The sequence below is a fragment of the Pyrenophora tritici-repentis genome, chromosome 5 (assembly GCF_003171515.1).
Source record: "Pyrenophora tritici-repentis strain M4 chromosome 5, whole genome shotgun sequence".
In the NCBI taxonomy this organism is placed as follows: Eukaryota; Fungi; Ascomycota; class Dothideomycetes; order Pleosporales; family Pleosporaceae; genus Pyrenophora; species Pyrenophora tritici-repentis.
Window position 1 is genome coordinate 2,791,787 of NC_089394.1, and position 24,815 is coordinate 2,816,601.

The following is a 24,815-nucleotide window of genomic DNA, read 5'->3' on the forward strand; positions in this document are numbered from 1 at the left end:
CAAGTTCCCTTACTGGGAAGGTACGCCCAACTCCCTGAGCACATTTGCGCAACCAATCCTCAGCCACTCGTCTATATGGGCCTGGCCAGTAACCCAGACACTCCCTAGCATGCCGCCAGCGTTCGCGCTCGCTCCCTCTGTACAGCCTGCCCGCCGTGGAACAATGATGAGATGATCTGCCCACATAATGACGTTGTGCGGAGGGGCATCCTTCTCTTCAAAATTCATAAGAGACCGACACTGCGTCAACAAGGTCGTGTATATAGACAAGACGTCCTTTGCTGTGGTTGTCTCGAAACCCTCGCTGAAGTGGTGAAGGAAATACTGGAACGGCACTTTCTTCTCGGGATCATTCAGGGCGGATATGAGATAATCGAACGCATACGGTGGTCCCTTCAAGCCTTGAAGATGCTTGTGCACCCTGCTACAACCGCCTCTCTCCCCACAGTTGAAGATGGCATACATTCCCGGGAATTTGCGTAGGACTTGAAGCATGACCTCCAGATCATCCACATCAAGAGCTTCGTGCTGGCGCTTGTACGAGTCAAGAGTCAGCATCAATAGTTGTGGTCGGTCAACACAAAAGAGGTTTAGTGCCAGATCGTGGGTATTGTTGAGTTGAGTGACGATAAGCCGCTCATCAGGGCAAAACATGTCGCTTCCTGGCCCCCATTGTCGGGATTGATTAAAGGCATGATTTGTGGCATCGATAGTATGGGGTTTGGTGGCTAGTGCTGGGCAGATGCGAAATTCAAGCTGATGGTTTGTGAGTAAGTGCATTGCTTTGGGTGTTTGATTGCTTACAGGGTAGCCTTCAGCCTCCAATTTGACAGACTCGTAAGGCCCGTATAGAATGACGGCTTGCGACACGAGCTCATCAAACGTGTTGGTCAGCTTTGTTTCTGATACGTTGTCCATGTCGTAAAGGTGGTGGCCTTTTGAAATTGCAAGGCCGAGATTGTCGGTGAATGCGATAGATGAGCGTCGTGACGAGGTACAGAGGGGGGTCTGTGCTCGAAGCTACGGACTTAGTGAGCCCCATGCTCTATGGTCGGAAAAAGCAATACATCAGCATCGGATGAACAAGACAGAGTATGGGTTGATATAGCATTTTCAGCTATGTAATCCAAGGAAAGACGTGTTCAGCACCAGAAGCCCAAGGCGGGGAAAAAATAACAAAAAATCGCCTGCCGAGAAGTGAAGATGCCATGTTGATGGATTACAAAAAAATATGCCCTTTCCAAGATGCAGTCTCCCCGATTGCAGAGACCGATATGTGTGATGAACATGGGCGCAGTGCCTGGGTATCGTGGTATCGTAGTCAAAGAGAAGCAGCTATGTGGTCTCAGGCTTGGCGGAAAGTGGCCTCTCTACCAGGACATAGTCAGCACTGGTAGTCGATGAAGGGGTCGGTGTGTCTGGTAGCGCACCTGGCATGTCTGATGACTTTTGTGCGAGTGGGCTCGACGAGGCTTCCTCCAACCGCGCCTTATCCTGGTCGGAGAAGGAGCCGTCGACTGGAGTGCGTCGCTGGCTGTCCTTGCGGGCTGGCGGTGAGTTGCCCTTTGCCTGGTTCAGTCGCTCTTCGGCCGCACGCAGCCTTGCCTCGAGAGCCTCGAGCTCCCTGGTTTGGGTGGTGACGGCATGCTTCCTAGGCGCGTGTCAGTCGCGGCTTCCCTTTGTGGTGCCGGATGCGCAAGGCATACTTCTCCAGGACGGTCTTGTCGAGCATTTCTAGGCCTTCGTCCAAGTTGAACAGGCAGTCAAGCTCCGACATGAAGTTGCGCGCTACTGTCCTACAGGGCGTTGTCAGAAGGAGCGGACTGGAGCTATGCTAGCGGCGGGAGAGCTCACGATTGAGGGCGGTTGTTTGGCTTCCAGCCATGGTCTGGGTCGTCGATGGGAGTGGACTGTGCAGGGTAGGACGAGGTCATGATGGGCTCGTGAAGCGAGTGAGGCGAGAAAGGATGGAATGGGTTGGGGTGGGTTGAGATGGATGGGCAGGGGCAAGAGCGGAGTGATGCGTGGGGTGGGTATATATATATATATGGGCAGCTGTAAGACGGCGAGGCAGGACGCAAACGGCGAGGCAGGTCAGAGATGTTTCATGCAGCGCAGTCAGAGAGCGGGCAGAGAGGCAAGGCGCATAATAAGGCTTCCCTGGAATAGGTGTTGCAGGACGATTGCAATGTCAGAAAAAGGGGATGCCTATGCTCCCAAACTAATTCGGGCGTAGATCGGGAGTGGAGCTTGAGCTTGGGAGAGGCAGCAGCTGGCAGGGAGAGTTTGGATGAGCCGCAGCTCCCGAGGCCCAACGAGACATGGATTACTGAGGGAACGGAACACTTGGAACAGCAACACAGCAGCTGCAACATGACAGACGCTGTACTAGGTAGAATCCACAAGATGAAACCTGCAAGCGATAAATGCCCATCTGAGGCAGACGTCCCGCACCCGTAGTCTGGCCCGCCGCGCAGCTTTCAGTCAAGTGCTCGTGATTGGCCCGCAGCAAGGGCGGCGGTTGAGGCAGCCTGGGCTGCGACCACGACGACGTGTATCGCTATCAATTTGCGACGCCTCCATCACAGAAGCCGCGCCCGCCCATCTCGCTCCAATTTCCCCGCCCGACGCGCCCATCACTCGTGTCGCATGCGATGCACGTCTGCCCAAAATAATCGTGGTTGCCATCGCTGCTGCTGCTGCTGTTGTTGTTGTTGTTGCTCCCGCCGACGTCGCGCTCGTCGCCCTGGCTCCCATCCTCCCGCACCCCCATCGCCCGCGCGCTGCAGACGCCTGGGGGATGAATACAAGCGTGTCTGCCTACACCAACCTCGAGTCGCTGCTGCTGTTCCAGTGTCTCCATGCCTATGGCGTGGCGCCCTCCGTGTTTGGCCGCATCTCCGACCTACTAAAGCAGAACCCGGACATCACCACGCACAAGTACTTCCAGCCCGGCCGCCTCAGTCCCGATGCCCTGCGCAACTTCTATCTTGAGCGCCTGAAGCGCGAACTCGAACACGAGCAAGGTTCCGATGCCGACGCCCAACATGGCCAGGTCGCAAACTCAGCAAAGAGAAAGAGGCATAGCCCAAGTCTGCCCACTGTCCAGGAGTCGCTGCAGCACCAGCACCTCATCCCGAAACTCGTCACCAAACTCTACGCCTCGTACCGTCGCGAGCTCACCGAGCAGATCAGGGCCGACGAGGAGCGCTATGAGCGATTGCAGCTCCAACTGAAGAGCATTGAGCATGGCGAGTGGGACCATCAATTGCGCGAAAAGGCAAACGGGCGCACTCCAGTGTCGTCGCGGAGTCCTACACTGCCTAGGAAGTCGCCTCATCTCGCCCAGAAGCCTTTGCAGCCAGCCCAACAGCACCCGACCCAGAGTGGACAGTCTTCACCAGTCCAGCGCAAGAAGCAGACGGCTATGCCGCAACAACAACAGCCGCCAGCGCAATCACCACGACTCCAGGCCTCCTCCAACTACAATGGCACACCCTATCCAAACATCTCGCCCTTTCCTCCTCCTGGACAGGCTCCTCCGAATACACAGTCTCAGCCAAGCCCCCACCCATCGCAGTCGCGGTCTCCAGCACCCGCATCTCCAGGACCCCAATATCAGTATCCCCAGGGTCTGACCTACGGACCCAATGGCGGGCCTCCGTATGGGCCTCCTGGACCGCATCCACAACATCTGCCCCCACACCAGCACTTTCCTCCACAGCAGTCGCCGGGTCCCCACTCTCCCAGCATGCACCATGCCCAACAGCAGCAGAGGGTTCATCTTCCCCACCATGGACACCAGCCGTATCCTCCCCTCCAGCCGCAAATCGCGCAACCACCGCCACAGGCAGGTTTCATGCTTCCGCCATTCCAGGTTGCGCCACAGGACCCATCACGTGTACACCATCAGCCAACTGTGCCGCCACAGTATCCTCAAGCCTCTACCCCAACCGGCACCCGGCAGCCATCAAGGCCAATTCTACAGACGCCCGGTGCTGCCAGACCAGGAGTACCACCAGTACACCCCCTTGTTACCCAGGCAAGAAACCCTCTCTCAACGCCCACAAATCTGCGCTCTCCCGTCAGTGCTCTTGGGACTCCGGTATCCGCCCGGAGCTTTTGGAAGCGGTCGAGTCTCGGTGAAGCGCCCGCCATGCACGCAAGCCCGCGTCCCGAAGTGGAGCCCCTTGACGATGTACCCCCGCTCATCCGACCAAAACAGACTCCACCAAAAGCAAAGGCGCAGCGCAAGTCAAGAGCAAAAGGCAAAGGAAAAGAAGCGGAACAGCATCACCCCACAGCAGACACTGAAACGCCACAGAGCGTCAAGCAGCCTAATGACGCAGAAGAAGATTCCATGCTAGAGCCAGAGACTCGCTCTGGACGGTCCAGGAGAAAAGCGCCTGCGAAGAGAGCAAGACCCGGCAGTATTACATCGTCACGAGCAGGTGGTTCTGTACGAGACCGAAGCAGAAGCCAGTCTATTCTCTCACATACTGATACAATAGCGGCCGATAACGAATCCCAGGCCGGGAATCGGATCAAGTCAGAGCGTGGAACCTCGGTTGAGGCCATCGAAGAGGAGGGATCCGCAGAAACGCCTTCACACATGTCTACCCGCCGACGAGGGCCCGCCGCAACATCAGCACCACTTTCCACCCGCCGAAAGCGCAATGCCCGGGAGGCTTCTTTGGATGAACAGGAAGATCACATGTTCAGTACACCAGGCCCGCCCAAGACCCTGGTTGCACCACGAAACTTTGCACGCATGACCGCGCCCATGATGTATGACATTAACTCACACAAACATGCCTCTACTTTCAACACAGCTGTCCGCGCAAAGGATGCAGAAGGCTATTACGACATCATCAAGCGCCCCACAGATCTAACCTCGATCAAAAAGGCAGTAGCTACTGGTGCGAAGCAAGTTAGCGCTGCAGCGGCTGCATCGGATAACCCGACAGGCAGCCCTGGTGGTGCTACAGGAGGCGTCGTTGAACTCCCTGTCACAGTGGACAATGTGCCTCCAAAATCCATTGTCAATGCCACACAACTGGAAAAAGAGCTCATGCGCATGTTTGTCAACGCCGTCATGTTCAACCCCGGTGAAGAGGGCGTTGTAAATGATGCAAGGGATATGTTCCAGACTGTCCAGGGCCTGGTTAGTACGTGGAGGGATGTGGAGAGGCACAGTGGACGCGTGGGGAACGAGGATACGCCGACCGTAGAAGATGATGACGCACCTACGGCGAGTAAGCGGAGGAAGATATAGCATAACCCTCGTACTGCGAAAACTCAACGCAAACAGTAGGTTAAGGAGAGATTCGGTCATCAGGTCATACTCAGAAACAGCGGGATAACCGTTGATAAATTTCACATTTGAAACATTTATTGCAATTTTTTTGGTGCCCTTTTGATTGCACATGTACTAACGTCGTTTACAAGAGAGGGGACAGGATGGAAACTAGCCTTGCTTACTCTCTTCTAACCATAGCCAAGAAGAACGGTGCCTGAACCCCTGAAGCCACAATATCGTCAATCGTTCGGCCAAATAAGTTCTTTGCGACTCCCAAACTCTGAATATTGGGTGCCAGTCGAAGCCAGACATGGGAGTCGGCGTTCCCCTCTAAAAGCAAGCCCCATCAAGCTAATTTGCACCGTTCTTGGGTACCCGGTTTTAGTAAAACAGTCGTTCTTTGTAGATGACAGGCATGTGGCTGACTAGATATCGGCGCATGTGAGCGTTGGTGAATCCAGTGCAGTCAAGGCGTTCTTGGTTGGCTAGTTAGGAGAAAGCGGGTAATGACCCGCCGATATACAAAAGCAAAGAAAGGATGGCTTTTCGAGTCTGACACGGACATCTATGCCGGGAAGCAAGGCGGACTTGGAAGGAGTGTTTTTTAGACACTTCCTCCCGTCGTCTTCTCGAAGACACGAAATATCGAGCAGGGTGTTTAGTGGGAAGTTCGGGAAAGCCTGGTCTGGACTAGTTACGTTCAATCGGAAATGTCGTCACAGAAGCAGTGACAGGGCGAGCTTCCAATTTCCAGATACCGATGGGCAAAAACATAAGCGGCATCTTGCAATGCGTCCATGGGATTCTTTCAAAACACGATATACCCCAGCCACGGATCAAAATACATACACTCCCAATCCAGTTACCCTACTCACCACAACCAGTCGAGCGAGTTACCAGGACTGTTCACCCTACCATCCGTGCCAGCAACAAAGCACCCCCCTAACCTATCAACCTCCAGCGTCCTTAGCATCTAATCCGGTAAGTCCTCGGGTAAACCCCCCTAAGCCAAACGCATCAACCTCAACACAAAAGGCGGTTCTTCATTCCAAATAGCACAGAATACGTAGGTGGCTGGCCTCAACAGGTTGAGACAAGAGGGCAGCTCCTGGCATGCGCTCGGCTGACTAGACAGCAATAGACAGCAAACTTGGACCAACAAAAACACTTTTTTGTTCAATGCATCGTTCCTCGGGACCAACACTGTCCTATCTACTCTCCGCTATCCATTCCTCGACTGAAAGACTAGCTATCTGGCCTTCCGGGCGAGGCTGCCGGTACCCGTGGCGCGGGGCTATGGGCGATACATGTTGAGAGTTTGGTAGAGGAAGTAGTGCAAACGGGGGTTGCGAATAGCGTGAGGTGTAGTGTGCTTAGTGACTAAAAACGAGCTTGGGGAGAGGAGTCATCATCTGCTGTTATATAACTTCTTTCTGGGAAGCTGGAGTTGTTGTGTCTCTATCATCACAGTCTTTTCCTCCCACTTTGCATCGTTTTGCGCTTTTGTCGATCAGCCGAGAAGATACGTTCATTTATATCTTTCTCTTATTTTTTTTTTGCTGTCTCTGTTTGAGAGTGAGCGGGTAATAAACATGGCCGTCTTCAATATGCAAACACTCGTCAGTCTTATCGGCGTCGTTTCTCTCGCATCTGCATACCGTGTCCCACCACCCACCATCACGGCGAAGGATGCGCACCAGGATTGCGATGCCTGGCATATCGCCAAAACAGGGGAATCATTTGGATCCATCGCGAACTTTTACCGGCTCAACATGGCGCAGTTCAAATCATATGTACGTTTCCAAAGCAGACAGACAAACCACATCCTTCACACTGTATACTAATGATACACGCTCAGAACCCCGCCGTATGTGTAGACACCGACACCCTCGTCATGGGCGCTTCATACTGCATCAACTACACGCCCAGCCTCCCCACACCCACAACAGCCCTAGAATGCAACAGCCTCCACTTTGTAGAAGCATACGACACATGCTTCGGCATCTCCACCATGAACAACTTGACTCTAGCACAATTCTACGCCATGAACCCCGCGCTGGATAACCGGTGCAAGAACCTGTCGTCGAACCAGTATGTTTGCGTTTCTAGCGCAGTGAAGACGCCCGAGAGGACAGAGGTTGAGGTGCCGGTAGAAATAGTTCCAGAGGTGCAGGGGCCGCCGAGGTGCTTTTTTAATATGAAACAGGCTGGGCATGCGCATTATATTTGTGTGGCGAACTGAGGAAGTTGGATGTATGTGGTTGGGGAAGAGGTTGCTGGGGTTTCGAGCGTACTTGCTGCATTGTATATGTGATTGTGAGGTGGAGGGTAGGGATAAGGAAATGGAATGGGGGGTTAAAAGCTGTTGAGGGTATGGGAGGTATGGACGGTTTTTGTAAAAAGGGTGGTAGTGGTCGTGGTACACATCTAGTCAGAATGGCTAACATGTATGCGTGGGATGATGGTGTCAATTACCATGTTATCCTCTGTGGATTACTCCCTGTGCGAATTGTCTTGGATTCATCGAGCCAATGTACACCTTGATCGTTGTTTATTTTGTAATATCAAGTTTGTAAATATTCTACACTCTGTTGCTCGAAATGAGTGAGAAACTTTATCGAAAACACCAAAGTGAATGAGAAGGAGGTGATACTGTCAATCGAATGTGATTTATATCAAATCACGAGATCTTGTAGAACTTCCGGTAGAATTAGCAGCCCTGTGTCGTTGCTTGAGCTACAGGTTAGCGGTCATACTGCCTTAAGCAACGAACTTGTTACTGAGCGGCACTACGTTAACAATGAACAGTGGTAACCTAAGGCGAAGCTCCCTCGTATCCAACCTACCTTCCTAAATCAGCAAGTGGGCCATACCCCATCTCCACGAACCCCATTTTTACACTCGGGCTCGTTCCCCCCGAAGGCGCCAATTAGCGTCATTAGCCCATAGTACCCACCCTTTACCCCGGGTTCCAGCCAAGATCACCCGCCTCGCGCTCCGCTAATTTTCCCGTGTACCTGGAAGAACTAATAGGTATAAAAGCTTATATGAAGGAATTCCTCCAGGACGAGTAACTGTGCTCGTCGCTAAGTTAAATCATGCGTCGCCTCGCTCTAACAACAACCACGGCGCTCTTGCTGTTGTTGGAGAGCACAAGCGCCTTCCTCCAAGCCAGCCAAAATGCCACAAGTCTAACACTTTCTAACGACCGCCTCGTAGCTTCCGTGAGTAAAAGTCGGGGATACATCAGCGTTCTCACGCTCGATGGCCAGAATTTGCTAGGTTCAGAATCTGGAGATAATACGGGTATAGGTCCATACCTGGATTGCTACTGTACACCAGCCGGCTTCTGGACACCTGGACGAGGAAAAAACGTCCAATACCAGCTCTTCAATGGCACAGACTCCACAAGCACACCCTACGGTGGCATCAGCATGGGCGAGACGTATGCGCTTACGGGACAAAGGTTGGAACAGTACTGGTTTCTACGGGAAGGAGAGACTGGACTACACACGTTTAGTCGGTTGGTTTACGACAATAAGACAACCCCTTTTCTGCGTAATCTACAGGAATTTCGAACTTTGTTCAGACCGAATCATGATCCACCGCTCTTCACGCACTTTGTTGCAAACGAGCAGTTTGCGGCGCCGAGGCCGGATACAACGGGCCAAGTTGTCGTGCAAGACGCAACGTGGAAGCTGGCGAATGATCAGGATGCGTATGTAAAAGGGGTAGGGGAGTACTTTACAAAGTACACGTTCCAGGATACTTGGCGTAACCACCGCGCTCACGGCATGTGGGCTGATGGCAGTGGGAGCAAGAACGGTACTACGTATGGCGCCTGGCTCGTCCACAACACAGTCGAAACGTACTTTAACGGTCCCGTACATTCGGATCTCGTCGTCGATGGTATCGTGTACAACTACATGGTCAGCAACCACCACGGCGACCAAACACCAAATATAACCGACGGGTTTGACCGTACCTTTGGGCCCCAATACTTCCACTTCAACGCCGGTGGTTCACTGGAAGAACTCAGAGATGATGCCTCACAGTACGGTCTCCAGCCTGACTGGAACGCCGCCTTCTACGATTCAATCGCACACCACGTACCTAATCTCGTTCCTACTTCGCAACGTGGCACTTTCAACGCAACCATCCGCCTCCCCTCTGGCGCTGAAAACGCAATCGCCATCCTAACAGCCAGCGGCCACGACTTCCAAGACAACGTCTTCGACCCCACCGCCTACCAATACTGGACCGAGATCCCTCTTGTTACAAACACCACCTCTCAACACATCACCATCCCCCGTGTAAAGGCAGGAAGCTACCGCCTAACCATCTATGCCACTTCCATCTTCGGCGACTACACCCACGACAACATCACCATCACGCCCGGCGCCACAACCTCCCTCTCCAACCTAACATGGGCCCCCGACTCAGCGGGTAAAGAACTCTTCCGCATCGGCACTCCAGATAAATCCTCGGGCGAATACCTCCACGGCACCACAGCCTCACCCACACACCCGTTGCTAACAGAAGAATACCGTCTATACTGGGCGGCCTACGACTACATCACTGATTTCCCAAACGGTGTAACGTATCGCGTAGGCCACGATGATGTTTCCACGGCGCTGAATTACGTCCATTGGGCTGTGTATGGTGGGAAAGCGAATTCAGAGCGGCCGGTGTCAGTGCCAGAGCACCAGTATAATTGGACGATATTGTTTGAGGTGAGTGAGGAGGAGGTGCGAGGGAAGGACACGGCGACTTTTACGGTGCAGCTGGCAGGGGCGAAGACGGCGGCGGGTAATACGGATGTTTTTAATGCGACGGAGAGGTGGGCGGATTTGCCGTTGGGCGTGGCGGTTAATGGGGTGGATTTAGTGCCGTGGGTTATTCCGTAAGTTCTCTTCTCTTTCTAGTGGGTTCAGGGGCAAGGCGTGCTTGAGCGGTTGAATCATAGTGTCCATGTTATTATACTAACGTGAGCCAGGCACTATCAATCATCCTCTTGTGCCGTGCGCTCGGCTGTGATATGTTACAATCTGGCTCACAAATTCACCTTTGACGCATCTATACTCAAATCAGGGGAGGAAAACAGCATCATCCTTAGTCTGCCGTACAACGGGACAAACTATGAAAGTGCGCTGCTGCCAGAGTCGGTGTATGTGCAGTATGATGCGATGAGATTGGAGGTCGAGTAGATAACAAGAATCAAGCACCACACTAAAAAACAAGAGTACATGTTTTGAACTTGATGATATTGTGGGATAGAAGATAATGGTAAGAGAACAATGCCTAGATAATTGGCGGGTTCTCCTTTGGATATCTGGTTGATTTATAACGACTCCGTCATGTTTTAAATATGGACCCATTTCAAGCAACTTCCTCAACCATCCTACCACTAAATGGCTTCTGAGCCCCCTTTTGCAAGTCACCTGTAAAAAGGTTTCCTACAGGCGCCTGTAGCCACTCATCCGGAACAGCGAGTTGGGTACCCTTTGCGTTTTGGATGTAGCGTACGAAGAGCGGGTTTGCTCGCTCGGGTTCTGGCTCCTCTTCCTGGCCATCTTCGTCTTGCAGGGCTTTGCGGCCGCGTTTCGGGGGTTGTTTCTTGAGCAAGCGGTTGATGGTGTCGAGCTGGAAATGATAGTTAGTACATGTAGCAGAAGATATTGTACGAGTCTTGGAGTAAACGTACCTTTTCCTCCTCGTTCCTCTTTTCACTCAAGTTCTTCCTACGTCTGGCCATCTCTGCTCTACGCATGGCGTGTTCTTCGGCCGTGAGATGCTTCTTCTTTTGTGCCTCGTTGGACAGGGCGAGCAGTGTGCCGTCGCCTTCCTCTGTAACCAACGCTCGCTGTCGCTTTGTCATCTTGCTCACATCGGGTGTCTGGTCGCGGCTGAGGTCCTCATCGCTATCCATGTCCTCATCCATATCACCACCAGGTGCTACGCCCATTTCGTCGTCCTCTTCGCCCTCGGCATCTTCATCCTCACCCTCTGCGTCTTCTTCTTCGAGATCAGAATCGGGGTCGCTGAGGTCGTCGTCGTCGTCATCGTCCATGGCCATCTCCTTGGCTTCTACCCGATCTTGGGCCTTTGTAAGTTTTATTGCGGGGGCTGGCTTGACGGGTATGCCCCGATTGGCGTTGACGGTAATGCGCGGTGCTGGCGTATCCTCCATGTCGTCGTCCTCGTCACCCTCTGCGTCCATGTCGTCGTCCTCGTCGCCCTCTGCGTCTACGTCGTTCTCGTCCGAGTCGTCATCGTCGACGTCCATGGCATCGACCTCCTCGGCGTCATCCTCTTCCTCCTCATCCTCGCTGTCCACTTCCCGCACCACGCGACTGCTCCTAGAGGCACGCTTGCCCGCGACGATGTTCTGCCTGCTGACGCCTGCCTTTGGTGCGGCTCCGCCCGTGGCTTGTCTTAGTTTGTTGGGCGAAGATTTTACAGTGAGGTGGATCGACTGGCGTGTCTCCTCGGGCGAGGAGCGTTGTATGACGGCAGCGGCGGGCGACTGGTTCGCTGTTCCGCGGCGAGGGCGGGTCGAGGAGGCTGTGGGAACGGCACTGGGAGCGGTTAGAGCTTGAGGAGCTGCGCGAGACCGAAGACGAGGCATGGTGGTGAGAGGTGGTCAAGTAAAGGGTCAATATCACAAAGGGCTGCGACGGCGTGCTGAAGACGGGCTGTGTCGGGGGGTGCAGGCGTGGTACAAAGGTGGTTGTGAAATTCAGGCGCTCTCGGCTTGGGTGGTTGTAAGAGCTCCCCGTGCGTGTTTGTCTCGCCGCTGGGTCGGCGATAGGAGCTATCCGTCGTACAGTCAGCCACATACCTGCTGTTTCCTCTTCCATCCCATCCATCCTCAGACTCGTCATACTCGGTGCTTATGCGTCGCATCCGTTTAGCCGCGCGGTCGGCCATGATCGCCTTTGGATTGAGAACGTCAGTGAGACTATTGACTGGGTCCAATTGAGAGTTGCGACGAATCAACGCGTCTTGAATAACTTTACGTGTGCTGTCTCAGACCGCAGATGGAGATTCGGGGCATCTTCCCCAGATCTAGTCCCAAAGCAGCTAGCGTACTACATTTAGCATATGTGAACGCTTTAGATATGCTCGCCATCCAAAACCAAGATTAATCCATTTTACTTCACGTATGCTTGGTGTTGTTGTTTTCAACAGATGTAGTGGATTAACGGACTATCTCGTTTTAATATTTATACGAGCTTCTCCCTCCCTTAACCGAGGCTCTTCTTGACAATCTCCTCCAAGCTCTCACTCGGCACACCCAGCTTCTCATTCCATAAGCCTTGAGATACAAAGTTACCTAGCTCCTCCTCCTTGCCATATGTAGCGCCTAGAATCAGGGGAACAAGGCCCGAAAAGTCTCCCTTCTGAAGCTTGCCACGTCCATCCGCAATGAGGTCCTTGGTGCTGACATTGTTGACGGTCCACTTTGCGCCCGTGACCTTCTCGATCGCGGCGAGGATTTCCTTCTGCGACGCTTGCACCTCACTGACGTAGACGTATTGGTTCTTGGTTAGGTCCTCCTTCTCGAGCGCCTTGACGGTTGCGAGACCAATCTTGCGGAGAGTAGTATTTGAGACAGTGGCTTCACCATTGTCGTATAGAGTGGCTGTCTTGGAAGCAGCATCGAAGCCTAGGAAACCAGTCTTCAGGCCCCAGTCCAAGAAGGGACCAGTGACGATAGATGTCCAACTGATTTCCTTCTCCTTGTTCTTGAGATAATTGACTGCGCCAATCTTAGCCTCAAAGACAGGCACGATAGCACGGATCCTTGCGTCAAGTGTGTTGCTTCCATACTCCGAGGGGATGAAGCGCTGCACACCTGCGGCAATGGCGGCATCAATCAACTTATTCTGATCGCCAAGCCCCATGCCGCCAACAAGAGAGACGACAGCATCCTGGCCTTTGAAAGCATCTTTCAGACTGTCTGCCGAATCATAGTCTGCTTTGATGACCTTCACGCCAGATGGAAAGGTCGCGGCAGAGCTTTGGCGCGAAAGAACTGTCGTGTTGAAGGAGGATTCCTTTAGGAAAACATCCAGAATTGCGGGTCCTAGGTTTCCACTCGCCTGACTGTTTTTAGTTACAAGATCTTAAGTCATGTGAAAGAGACATACTCCGACGATGATGACATTCTTGATAGCCATATTGGGTGAGTGATGGTTTGAATCGTATTTACGAAGTGTCTTGATGTAATGCGGAGACTGATTGATGGGACGATAGAATACTTGCTGTCTTCCTACAAGTAAGGTACATAGGACTATATGTACCAAACAAAGACGTGATCTTGCATGGCTATGATGCGGCTATAGGGCCCCACATTATTCTCATACACTGCTGCTTTGAAATCGCGCTCTCCCAAGGCACCTATTCATAAGCTAAACTTGGCCCCAGAACTTGAGAGTATCCGGTTCCGGTACTTTAACTTTGGCAGGAACGCGCAGTAGTCAGCCGTCGACTGGAAGGCCTGGTTTCACTCTGAAGTAGACGGGCCGAGTCACGTTCGCCCATGAGTGTTTACGATAGCTTCGGAATGTGCCCCGCAATCATGACAAAGCTACCGCCGAAGATACCGTGAATTGTCCCGAGTTCATACAGCAGGTCCATGTCGAGGTTGGGTTTCACGCGTCCCTAGCTTTCTTGTTGGGTTGGGAGCATGATGTTGGGGTAATGGAGGGGCTGCTGAGCAAATCAAACGGAAGCGCGCCGTCCACCGCGCTAACTGGCTGTTGGCTTCTATACCAGACCTCTACTATTACATTCCTCCGCACATTGTTTCACACCGAGACATCAGATCTACATTCGGTGGTACAGATCATCAATGGTATCATCTACACTGCTTCCTAAGTGGAGTACCCGCATGGCCATCCAACAGCGTTATTCTTCATCATCAAGATTCAACCGGGACTCTATGATTCCCCACTTTTCCAGCTGTATGAGCAGCTCTAGTGGATCCTCCGCGTTCCAAGCACTGATCTCCCATTCCGTGCGGTTCCGTCCGAAGCCTTTGTCGTAGACTGCTGGAATCTTCTCAATAGTCCACACGATACACCGCTGCGATGCATTCAGCTGGCGGAGGTATTCGCGAACTTTCATCAAAGCATCATTAGTGCCCATCTTCCGCACCGTGTTCACTGATGCCACCATGTACGACCCTGGACATTTCGTATTGAGCTGCACGTGCGAATGGAAGTTATCAATGTCTGCTATGATGGTCTGATAAGCATCCTTGCTGAGGCCAAGCGTATCCATTTCAGGCGTATGTGGAGGATAAATTGGATGGCGGAATCCAAAGCGCACTATCCTCAGCCTCGATCCATTTTCTGTCGTCTTACGACATTCTAATCTTCGATTGTGCTCATACCTAGTCCGGTTGACGGTACTAGGTGTTCGCTCCTTCCAAGCTCGGGTACCGCGCGCCTCGAGCAAGTCTTTCTTCAGTGTGGCATTGGCATATTCTAGCCTCTTGTTCACGAACGGATCATCTTCCTTTTCGACCATGTACTTGGCGTAAGTGGTGCATCGCGTTCGTGAATTGATGCTAGCTCTCATCCAGGCTCGAAAGTATGGGTCCACGCCATAGCGATCAACATTGGCGTTCATAATACGCCACTTGTGGGATGGGATAGCGTTGGGCCAGAGAGCACAGGGTCTCGAGCGATCTCGAATTTGTGATTGTTGATGGTGGTAGTCATGACCGCGCATGCATTTAGTTGTCATGGTCGTCGCAGATACTGACTGGCGCTCAAGTCTCGGTCGGGGCGTTTGCTCGTACTTTGCAAGTGGAAAGACATTAATGAAAGACAGTCGTTGCCCCATACGCGTTCCGGATTTCTCTACTGGTCCAGATACCCGCGTCTCTCGTCGAGCCTGCTCTTGTCTCACATGCAGGACCTGGATATGTGCTTCCGCAATTCGACGTGGCCAGAAAAGCGAAAAGGACTGGACGCAAACCATGACGGATACCCCCCTCGCTTGAAAGTTCCAAGAGATATCTTCAAGGAGTTTGTGAAGCGTGACGGCGTGTTGCTTGCTACCCTTTAGCTGCTCGGTCGTGTCGAAGAAACTATTCTTTGCGCGTGTCGACGATTCTGTTTCAGTACCACTGTCTTCCTCCGCTTTGGCTCGATTTCTCCGTCTTGCATCTTTGGACGTGTCCTCCAGAAAGTTGAAAAGCGCAGCAATTAAGCGGACGTAGTCTGTATAAGTAATGCCGTGGTCCGCCAACGCCGTCGTATACTCGATGGGTTCACACAGGCGGAAGGAGGCTACGAAATGTGTCCGAGGGTCAGCACACTGCTCGCGGTCACAGACCCCAGGGATGATCATTCCAATGTCGTCAACGAAGCGCTTCTCTGGCTGTTCAGGAGGTATGCGAAAGTCGCTTGGCTGTACATTGAATCTTGGAACATTTTGTCTGCTTAAGCCTGTCTTAGGTAATGACTTTAAGCGGCTGATTGTTGAAGACTTTCCCCTTTCATCAATCGGACGAAAATTGGTGAAGCTGTCTAAGGTGTAGATACTAGGCGACGTTGCGGATGAACCTTGGCTGGCTTCTAGTGATGATGACCTGGTTCGAGTTGAGGAATCTTCGATTGTGCTACCAGAACGACGTTTGTGGGATAGGTGCGTGTGTGTTACGCCAGGAAGAGTGCTGACATCAACAACATCGCAATTTTCGCAAGCATCAGCCTCCGTAATGTCGACTTTGGCAAAATCGTTCCTCAAAGGTATTGGGCTTGACTGGCTGCGTGAAATGGTGGGCCTGGTCAGTCCTTCCACTCTTAACTCTTCTAGTTCCATGTTCATCATATATTCCACCAACTCATGCGCGATATCTGAGACGAACCGATCATTTGTTCTTCGCACACAAGACTAAGTGGTACCCCAGTTTTGATATCGATGGAAATTTTGAGAGCTTTGACAACCCTGCGGTCTTTAACAACCAACGCCGAATTGAAACACGAGGCAAGATTTGCATGTCCCGCCCCGATGGTAAGCTCCGCCCAAAGCAGCTGCACAAGATAACAAAATGACGAACATACACGCCGAGGATCTCAGCTAGAATGATTTTGCCCCTTCCATCGCGATCGTTCCAGATGGGGTTGTTGTATCCAGCCGGCGTGGCCGATGTGAACAAAGAAAGTAAGCAAGGGATGAGGCCTTGGCGCACGCCTTGAACCGCTCATCTCGGTATACCTGTGTAACTTACGACGCTATCAGAACGCCGAGGCCACAAAGCCATGTGCCGGGGAAAAGGGTGTCGTCTGGCCCTAGATCTCTCATGCAGGTCATTTACGGCTGGAGGTACCGCCGGAGCAGCATGGGAATCTTGGATGCCGGGGACCTTGAGCGACAAAGCAGGGTCCCCACGATTGGGAAAACCGTTACAGGAGTAGATATCTTTGGGTGTAGCTTGGCTGTTGGCGCTCCAGGCTCCGCTCGTCCGAGGCATTCGTCACTTCCTGCTCTATTGTCAAAGACGGAAGTAGTGCCCATCAACCACCTGCGGAAATAAGAGACTCCGGGCGAGACCGCAGTTCGGTATAATCCTGGGGATCTAGAATCTGGTCACCGCGGATTACTGCTTCGATGCGGGATCAACAGAGCACTGGTGGGCTGTGAAAGTCACGTTGTCACGTGACCCTTCTTTTATTGTTATCTTGTTTGTTCAACTTACACTACTTGGGATCATATAGAAATTAGAGTCATATGTGTTTCCGTATGACTCTATTCTAATATATACATGTCATATGGGAGTCAACGCATACTCATCCGTGATGTGGACGTTTGCAGTCATGTATACTTGAATCTCTGAGTCGATGGAGTATGACAGGGCTCTTGGTCATCAGATCGCATTCACTCGAGTTTTACTATATATTTGCATAGATTTTGATTACTGTATTCTACTATAAGGAACTTTCGTTCGCGTCTACATATTTATACATCCAACACGCACTAGAAGTTTAACATAACTATACATACCAACAACATGAATCTTAATTGTTTGAAAGCCTGTAGGTAGTCTTCCAAGTTTACACACAGATTATATATTGTTGCTCCAATCACATTGATGATAGGGCAACTTCTCACAGTCACCACATCTTAAACCATTGAACAGCATCTTCAAAGCTACCCCGAAAGCTTCCAAAAGCAATTCAACGCTCGCTCCAACGCTCCATCCTCTCACCAAAAGCAAGTACACCAAGTCAACATGCCTCACCCTGTCTACGATGGCGGTCCATTAGACCCTTTTGCTGACTACAAGGCCATGTTGAACGAAATCTCTGGGGATGCGGAGGGTAGTAGACCTAGCACTCGTGGTCCGTCTCAGTGGTATGCGACGGAAACATGCGTTCCCTCTAACTTGCGCGAGGCTCCTATTTCGTACTCGTATTTTAATGGATCTAGTCGTAACAGCCGATCGTCGTCTCAGTACCGCACTGAAGAGCGTGTGCCTCGTGGTGAGCGTTCCTAGTACCGCACTGAACAACGTGCCCCACGCCCGCAAGCAGAGTTTCGCGATTCACGGGGTGACTGACACTACGAGTACACCCATACCTCCTCTTCATCTCAGCCTCCTCCGCCTCAGCCTCGCCGTACATATACCGCACGTCCACGCACACCCTCTTACTCTTCGTCTTCCTACTCTTCATCATCTTCTTCCGAGCAGAATGACCACTACACCCGTTCCCGCGCCCACTCACCACCCCCATCCCCACCACTTCAAGGTACCAAGCCGCGCAATGATTTGTACGCTGTTCTGGGTCTCTCGCGGTCAGCGACAGCGACTAAGATCAAGAAGGCGCACCGTGCTATGAGTTTGAAGTGGCATCCTGATCGTTGTGGAGAGGGTATGAAGAATAAGGCTACGGAGATGATGGCGGAGATCAACCACGCGAACGATGTTTTGGGCGATGAGAAGAAGCGGGCGTATCATGATAGGACGGGTTTGATGGCGTCGGATTTGTAGGGGATGAGGTGAGTTTTTGTGAGTTTTTTTTTAGTTTTGATCTTCTGTTTTCTTGTATGTTGGTTATTGCATAGAGCAGTGTCGATTTATCTATTTTTTATTGACATTTTCGAATAGATCTTTATAGATGTATCAGTTTCTTCATTGGCAATACATACGTGATATACATAGATCCTACATCCCATCTCCCTCCTCACCCCATAGGCACAGGTCTCAAATGCCCATCCTTATCGTACTTTGCCTTGAAAAACGTATAACTCAACGTCACAGTCTCGATGCCCTTCATATTCGGATCCGTAACAAACTCCGGATCAATGTAAAAGAAGACGGGCATATCCACCGTCTCTCCTGCATTCAACCTCTGCTCCTCAAAGCAAAAACACTGGATCTTACTGAAATAAGGCGCCACCTGGCCCGGTGTTACAGAGTACGTGGCTACGCCGATGATGTCTTCGGGCGACTTGTTGGTCGCTGTGTAGAAGGCGAGGGCGGTCTCGCCAGGGAGGACGCGCACTTCGCGTTGCTGGGGCACGAATTTCCAGGGTAGCACGTCCGAGACGGAGCCGTTGAATGTTATGCGGATTCTTGGGTGGTTTTCTACGGGTCGTAGACGCTCCGAGGGGTCAATGGAGGTGTCGCCGCCGTGGGCTGCGGATTTAATGGGTTGACCTCCCCAGCCGGTTTGCTGGCAGATCTGTGACAACAGTGTTAGACAGATTTTTTTGGTGGAAAGTATTTGGAGAAGTCTACCATTTTGTACATTGGAACTGAGCCGTACGTTATTGCTACAAAGCCCACTATTACACTAAAAACATAGTTCCTTAATCTTGATTAGCGTGAATGAAACTGCGCAATTGTTTAACATTTGCGCACATGACTGTCCTGTTCTTCATCTTATACTGCGCATGCATCTGGTCCATCCTCGGTGCCGCGCTCTGCGGCGCAGACTTTGTAGTGGTTAAACATCTTCGTGCAGCGAAAGTGGGATTGCGCGCGCGCGGTATTCGAGTGAGTGAACGGGTGCATGCGGAGCAAGTCCAGGATCCAAATGTCCGCAAAGGCAGCTGTCTGAATGGTAAGGCAGTAGACATTGTTCAGTGGGAAGAGGGGGGATCAGATATCTCGGTGGAGACGCTTCGGTCGAGTGATGAGCAATGGATGTTCGCCGCGGGATTTAGCCGTTTTGGGAACGAGACATCTCCGGCTTGCGACCAAAAGTTCCCTTCCAACTTGCGACTGCCATCTACGTTACTTTCACAGCGATTTTCCCACGCGCATACAATCTGATACCGCCAGAACAAACAGATAATTACTCTAGAACAAAACAACACAAAATGGCAGAAATCCTCTGCGGCGTCTGCGCCACAGAGCCAAAGAAGTACAAATGCCCAACCTGCGCGCTGCCATAGTAAGTACCCTCCACACCCACTTCCTCGAACCTCACTAACACCCATCCCCCAGCTGCTCCCTTCCCTGTTTCAAAACCCACAAACCCACACACTCCGACCCATCCAACCCCCCACCCACCACGACCTCACCAACCCTCCCCCAACCAGCACAACCACCCACCCCAAAGCCGCGTTACCTAAAACAACGCCGAGACTTCTCCCTCCTAGCCACAAACCCCAAATTCCAATCCCTCCTAAAAACCAACCAAGCGCTTCTCCCTGCCCTCCAACGCGTCTACGCAAAAACAATACGGCCAGATCCCGAGGACGAGCGCCGCCGGCGCATGCTCGAGAGAAACGCGTTTCGGGGAAGGGGCACAAGAGGGCGTGGGAGGGGGAGAGGTGGTGGGAGGGGAGGCTGGAATGCGCATGATGAAAGGGAGGAGCGGTGGACACCGAAGAAAGGGGATAAGGATGCGATGGGGGTGCTGAAGGAAATGAGAGGTGCACAGGCGAGTGGGGAGGAGAAGGATGCGATGGAGTTGTTTGTGGGGTTGGTGGAGGAGTTGTTTGTGCAGGGGGAGAAGAGCGAGAAGGGTGAAGGTGAGGGGGTGTGATGGTTGGTCTGTGAGAGTGGAAGATTTGATCAAGGCCATGGGCGGAATTATATGCTGCTCGATTACGACGTACCGAGTCTGTACGACCGAGGGTACTACAGCCCTGATTGAGGCCTCCAAATGAAGTCCAGAGAGCGCAGCAACAAGACGTGTGTGGACTAGATGGATGCTGAGACTCCGAACAATCCAGCTTTCTACGGTACACAGTCCAGGCGAAGAGGCCTTGTGTATCTGCTGATACTACCAATCAAAATTTGGTCTGCAAGAGGAGGATTGTAAATAGTCACAACAAGCAACCGTTGCTAAGTATACTCTTTAGCATATAATCAATATACGCCCTAAAATACAATCTACACATATAGCCACATCGTTCACGACACCCCATCCCACTCTCTACTTCATACCCATCAACCCCTTCAACCCCCTAGTCTTCCCCCTCAAATCCCCATATCCTAACCAAACAATGCCCTGTGCGAAATTCCACGCCTTCTCCCCAGCACCCGCACCATTCAACGGAATATCCATCGGCGGTGGAATCCCCGTCTTAATCCCCGCCCATGCCCACCGATCCCTCGTAATACTCTTCTGATTGCACAAACTCCTCAATCCCTCCTTGCCAGCAAAGCGACCATAGCCACTGCCCTTTGTACCGCCAAACGGCATCTGCACCATGTAGTAGACTGCAAAGTCGTTGACGGCCACCATGCCTGCGTGAAGGGAGCGGACGACGAGCTCGAGATCGCGGTTGGAAGAGCCGAAAACGGAGGAGCCGAGGGCGTAGGACGTGCTGTTTGCGATTGTAATGGCGTCTGTAACGGATTCGGCGCGCATGAGGAGGAAGACTGGGGCGAAGAGTTCGGTTTGGGCGATTTTCATCGAGGGGGTTACGTCGGCTATGAAGGTGGGTGTGAAGTAGTGGCCCTTGGGGAAGTCAGGGTGAGCGTATTGTTTTCCTCCGACTAGAAGGCGAGCACCGTTTTTGACAGCATCCTGGATGAGATCTTCGAGCTTGGAATAACTCGCGTCGGAGATTGAGGCGCCAATGTCGATGGGTGTGTCTGAGGAGCTGTTGAGTATAGATCCGGGGCGGAGGGCGCGTATCTTCGGTGTGAGGTACTCGATGAGACGGTCGTAGACGTTCGGAAGCGCAATGACTCGCTCAATGCCAATGCAGTTTTGTCCTGCAGACTGGAAGGTACCTCGCATGAGGATGCTAGCGACGCGCTTGAAGTCACTGTTGGACAGGTCATCCAGCACTATTGCCGGGTCTTTACCACCCAACTCGACACATACTGGTATCAGTGCCTTCGCTGCCGATGCGCAGACATGGTGTGCTACTGGTCGCGAGCCAATGAATGTGATATGGGAGACCTCGGGGTGGGATGTAAGATGATCAGCAACATCAGGCCAGCAGACGACAGATTGGACGATATCGGGCGGGTGACCACATGCTTTGAGAGCCTGAGTAGCGATTGAGGCGAAGTATGAGGACGACCAAGCGGTGGCTTCGGAACCTTTGACAATGATTGCGTTACCGGCGAAGATTGAGGCTATGACGGGACTGATGAGGTTGTGAAACGGATAGCTGTATCGACGTTAGCTGAGTGATTCCGTGTTGACTGGATTCAATACTCGCTTCCAGCTCACACAAGCCGCAACTACACCAAGTGGCTCCCAAACAACCTCATTCGACTTGTACATCATGAGGAAGTTGGTATCCCTCTTCTCCGCCTTCAAGCTCTTCTCACCATGCTTGATAGTCCATCTTAACTTTTCCACCGTAACCAAGATCTCGCCCAAGCTGGCGTCCACCATGGTCTTTCCAGAGTCCAGGCACGCAACCCTCGCAATTGCCTCTTGGTTCTCCAGGATGAACTTGAGCATAGTGCGCAGTACTTTACGGCGCTGAAGAAAGCTTGTTTCGGCCCATTTCACTTGAGCAGCTTTCGCTTTCTCAATCGCGCGGTCAATGCCGTCGGCCGTGGAGGGGTTGACGCGCCCGAGGGCTTCGCCAGTCGCGGGGGCATAGCATTGGATGAGGTGGGATCCAGAAACCTATCCAAGTCAGCGGCTATCATCACCATTCAGATTAGGAATGCTGTATACCTTCAATCCAGGATTCTCAAGCACCTCACCCTTCCATCCCTTCTCGGCTTGCTCAGGCGTCTCGACAACATACTTGACAGGCTCTTCAGGGTCTGCACGGCAAGTAAACCAAATCAAAGAAAGAGCGGCTATCCAAAGCGTGCCATACAACGCAACATTGAAGTCGTTGTCGGCGCTCGCAGTAATACGATCCATGTTGCTAATGGGCGCTGGCCAGGCCACATCTCGCGTGTCTCCCAAGACTTTCCCGTAACACCCTAGTCCCTGAATGCGTGGTCATCTGAACCCTAGCTACAAGCGTTGCGGGAGCGAATCACCACACCTCTCAACTCGACCAAATTCCATCTTCAACTCGGTCAAACATGGCCGAGCGAATGGAAACTACGAATTTGCTAGTTTTCAGCCTCTCTGTTAGGCAATGTACGAAATGTGTTGATTGTAGTGGAACAAGTCCCGTAGCCACTCAGACGTCGCCTGGGTTCAACATTGGTCAAGATGCATCCCTCGTGACTGACGCATGAGTCGCGGCTTGACTTCACTGTAGATGGATATACGAGAATTAATCACGATGCGGACTCTTACTTCACGGGTGTCTGAGTGTGGGTGTTGGGTATTTTAATTGTATTGTCTATCGTAAAGGCTAAATAAAATCGTTCATTCATCATGATCCCCACCTATACACACTTATTGTGCGTTGTTCTTGGGTGGTTCAGTAGGTGGTCCATCAGGAGTGGTGTAACATCTGGTCATGCCACCATCGATAACGAAGTCGGTACCATTGACAAAGCTGCTCTCATCGCTGGCAAGGAAGAGGACACCCTGAGCCTGCTCGACGGCCTCGCCGAATCGACCGGTTGGGAAATGGACTTCGCGACGGTGGCGCTTAGCTTGGTCATCGCCAAGCCAATCTTGCAACAAAGGAGTGCTGTCGTTGTTAGTATCTACAGTGAAGACGACATTCATCCATGGACATACTTCAGTGGTGCCGGGCATAGCGCGTTGAACCTGAAACCCTCACGTGCGTGGACCATGGCCAGCTCTCTTGTCATCGCAAGTACAGCGCCCTTGCTGGCTGTGTATGCGAGCTGCGGTGTTGCACTACCCACTAGTGCAACCACACTTGCTGTGTTGATGACACTCGTCTTCTTCTTTCCGTTCTTCCTGAAGCTGTTGACGGCGTGTTTGCAACCAAACCATACACCTTTTACGTTGATGGCTTGAGTCAAGTCCCAGATCTTCTCTGGTGTGTTGACAGCGTCGTCGTCGTCTGCGTGCATGATGCCTGCGTTGTTGAACAAGACATCAAGACCGCCCCATGAATCCACATGCTCGACCATAGCCTTGACATCAGCCTCCTTGGAGACATCGGTAATCTTGGTCTCGACCTTTTTAGCCTCCGGCACTACCTCTTTCAGCTTGGCCGCAGCCTTCTCCAGTGCTGGACCGGAGATATCGGAAAGGAGGACATTGGCGCCTTCCCGAGCAAACAGAATGGCAGTCTCGAGACCAATTCCACTGTACAAAGTCAGTAAGCAGCTACGTCATGTGCCGTGAATCTGTGTACGGTGTATCTCCGCATATGGGAACAAAGATGACAGCATTGAGACCCAAAACCAACGCCGAGAGAACAAAGGAAGATTCTGCAGACTATGCCAACTCGAAGATAGCAATAGCACCATTTCTTAAGAAAGAAATCTATTGTATATGAAAACGATGGTAGGGAACGTGATAGAGTATAGGCAGGTCCGTGCTTACCCAGCGCCTCCAGTGATGATGCAGTTCTTGCCTTCAAGACGGCCCATGTTGATTGTCTGGTCTCGGTATTGTTCAGGTGAAGTTGCAAAGTTGTAAAGTTGTAAAGCAGATGCTGCAAAGGGGTCAATGGAAAAGCAGCGCAAGACAAAGTTTTGTATAGCCTGGTGAAGGTATGACTAATAATTTACTAGAGAAAGCGTCATAAGAACAGCGGGCGGCCGTGTCAACGGGGAAGGTTTGCCAAACCGTAAACGGGGCTTCGAATGCGACTCCACTCACCCTTAAATCGGACTTTTGAGTGCGAACCGGCGTATGAGAGAACGTGGCCGGGCTTGAGAGTGCGAAAAGAAGGGAGAATGGGACGGGTAGTCTCGGACAGAGTAGGTCATTCAGACAATCAAGGGTGCCGAAATCGGCCCATTGCATTGATAGACCATGATAAGGGCACAATCGCGTTGGCCGCTGCCCCCTCTGGACCCGTGACTGAAATCAAGCGGTGGGCGTGCCGAGTACACGATAGCAGCAAAGGGTTGCACGCGACACGCAGGCTTGAAACGCCCGTTATGAGTGAACAGGGTATGATATTACCCCACCATGAGGGGTGGCGCAAGGCTTAGTGGGTGAGGTTGGCGCATCTTCAC

The 24,815-nt window shown here is 52.1% G+C and overlaps 13 protein-coding genes across 13 annotated transcripts; 4 read left to right on the top strand and 9 right to left on the bottom strand.

Annotated features, from left to right (window-relative positions):
- Positions 1–9: 9 nt before the first annotated feature.
- On the bottom strand, positions 10–918 carry PtrM4_110490 (APA2, ATP adenylyltransferase (5',5'''-P-1,P-4-tetraphosphate phosphorylase II); the record flags this gene model as incomplete). The annotated part of the gene is made up of 2 exons (XM_066107891.1): positions 10–756; positions 805–918. 2 exons carry the CDS (start codon positions 916–918, stop codon positions 10–12), a joined length of 861 nt encoding a protein of 286 aa, XP_065962340.1.
- A 417-nt stretch (positions 919–1,335) lies between these two features.
- Positions 1,336–1,934, bottom strand: PtrM4_110500 (uncharacterized protein; the record flags this gene model as incomplete). The annotated part of the gene is made up of 3 exons (XM_001935721.2): positions 1,336–1,651; positions 1,707–1,796; positions 1,855–1,934. 3 exons carry the CDS (start codon positions 1,932–1,934, stop codon positions 1,336–1,338), a joined length of 486 nt encoding a protein of 161 aa, XP_001935756.1.
- A 1,130-nt stretch (positions 1,935–3,064) lies between these two features.
- On the bottom strand, positions 3,065–3,250 carry PtrM4_110510 (uncharacterized protein; the record flags this gene model as incomplete). Its single annotated transcript, XM_066107892.1, has 1 exon — positions 3,065–3,250. The coding sequence occupies one exon, from the start codon at positions 3,248–3,250 to the stop codon at positions 3,065–3,067; it is 186 nt and encodes a 61-aa protein (XP_065962341.1).
- Positions 3,251–4,360: 1,110 nt separating this feature from the next.
- Positions 4,361–5,275, top strand: PtrM4_110520 (Bromodomain multi-domain protein; the record flags this gene model as incomplete). The annotated part of the gene is made up of 1 exon (XM_001935720.2): positions 4,361–5,275. The coding sequence occupies one exon, from the start codon at positions 4,361–4,363 to the stop codon at positions 5,273–5,275; it is 915 nt and encodes a 304-aa protein (XP_001935755.2).
- A 1,631-nt stretch (positions 5,276–6,906) lies between these two features.
- PtrM4_110530 (LysM domain containing protein) lies at positions 6,907–7,541 on the top strand (the record flags this gene model as incomplete). Its single annotated transcript, XM_066107893.1, has 2 exons — positions 6,907–7,092; positions 7,158–7,541. 2 exons carry the CDS (start codon positions 6,907–6,909, stop codon positions 7,539–7,541), a joined length of 570 nt encoding a protein of 189 aa, XP_065962342.1.
- An 856-nt stretch (positions 7,542–8,397) lies between these two features.
- On the top strand, positions 8,398–10,506 carry PtrM4_110540 (Tymo-45kd-70kd multi-domain protein; the record flags this gene model as incomplete). Its single annotated transcript, XM_001935718.1, has 2 exons — positions 8,398–10,202; positions 10,296–10,506. 2 exons carry the CDS (start codon positions 8,398–8,400, stop codon positions 10,504–10,506), a joined length of 2,016 nt encoding a protein of 671 aa, XP_001935753.1.
- A 172-nt stretch (positions 10,507–10,678) lies between these two features.
- Positions 10,679–12,229, bottom strand: PtrM4_110550 (PAPA-1 domain containing protein; the record flags this gene model as incomplete). The annotated part of the gene is made up of 4 exons (XM_066107894.1): positions 10,679–10,942; positions 11,004–11,402; positions 11,646–11,877; positions 12,141–12,229. The coding sequence occupies 4 exons, from the start codon at positions 12,227–12,229 to the stop codon at positions 10,679–10,681; spliced, it is 984 nt and encodes a 327-aa protein (XP_065962343.1).
- Positions 12,230–12,546: 317 nt separating this feature from the next.
- On the bottom strand, positions 12,547–13,482 carry PtrM4_110560 (NmrA multi-domain protein; the record flags this gene model as incomplete). Its single annotated transcript, XM_001935716.2, has 2 exons — positions 12,547–13,404; positions 13,453–13,482. 2 exons carry the CDS (start codon positions 13,480–13,482, stop codon positions 12,547–12,549), a joined length of 888 nt encoding a protein of 295 aa, XP_001935751.1.
- A 730-nt stretch (positions 13,483–14,212) lies between these two features.
- PtrM4_110570 (uncharacterized protein) lies at positions 14,213–16,138 on the bottom strand (the record flags this gene model as incomplete). The annotated part of the gene is made up of 1 exon (XM_001935715.2): positions 14,213–16,138. The coding sequence occupies one exon, from the start codon at positions 16,136–16,138 to the stop codon at positions 14,213–14,215; it is 1,926 nt and encodes a 641-aa protein (XP_001935750.2).
- A 1,411-nt stretch (positions 16,139–17,549) lies between these two features.
- Positions 17,550–18,308, top strand: PtrM4_110580 (uncharacterized protein; the record flags this gene model as incomplete). Its single annotated transcript, XM_066107895.1, has 3 exons — positions 17,550–17,658; positions 17,747–17,934; positions 18,009–18,308. 3 exons carry the CDS (start codon positions 17,550–17,552, stop codon positions 18,306–18,308), a joined length of 597 nt encoding a protein of 198 aa, XP_065962344.1.
- A 193-nt stretch (positions 18,309–18,501) lies between these two features.
- PtrM4_110590 (COX11, Cytochrome oxidase assembly factor) lies at positions 18,502–19,070 on the bottom strand (the record flags this gene model as incomplete). The annotated part of the gene is made up of 2 exons (XM_001935712.2): positions 18,502–19,002; positions 19,059–19,070. The coding sequence occupies 2 exons, from the start codon at positions 19,068–19,070 to the stop codon at positions 18,502–18,504; spliced, it is 513 nt and encodes a 170-aa protein (XP_001935747.2).
- A 1,636-nt stretch (positions 19,071–20,706) lies between these two features.
- On the bottom strand, positions 20,707–22,614 carry PtrM4_110600 (PutA, NAD-dependent aldehyde dehydrogenase; the record flags this gene model as incomplete). Its single annotated transcript, XM_066107896.1, has 3 exons — positions 20,707–21,898; positions 22,013–22,368; positions 22,420–22,614. The coding sequence occupies 3 exons, from the start codon at positions 22,612–22,614 to the stop codon at positions 20,707–20,709; spliced, it is 1,743 nt and encodes a 580-aa protein (XP_065962345.1).
- A 489-nt stretch (positions 22,615–23,103) lies between these two features.
- On the bottom strand, positions 23,104–24,221 carry PtrM4_110610 (FabG, Dehydrogenase with different specificities (related to short-chain alcohol dehydrogenase); the record flags this gene model as incomplete). Its single annotated transcript, XM_001935709.2, has 3 exons — positions 23,104–23,344; positions 23,395–23,934; positions 24,175–24,221. The coding sequence occupies 3 exons, from the start codon at positions 24,219–24,221 to the stop codon at positions 23,104–23,106; spliced, it is 828 nt and encodes a 275-aa protein (XP_001935744.1).
- Between the last annotated feature and the right edge of the window lie 594 nt (positions 24,222–24,815).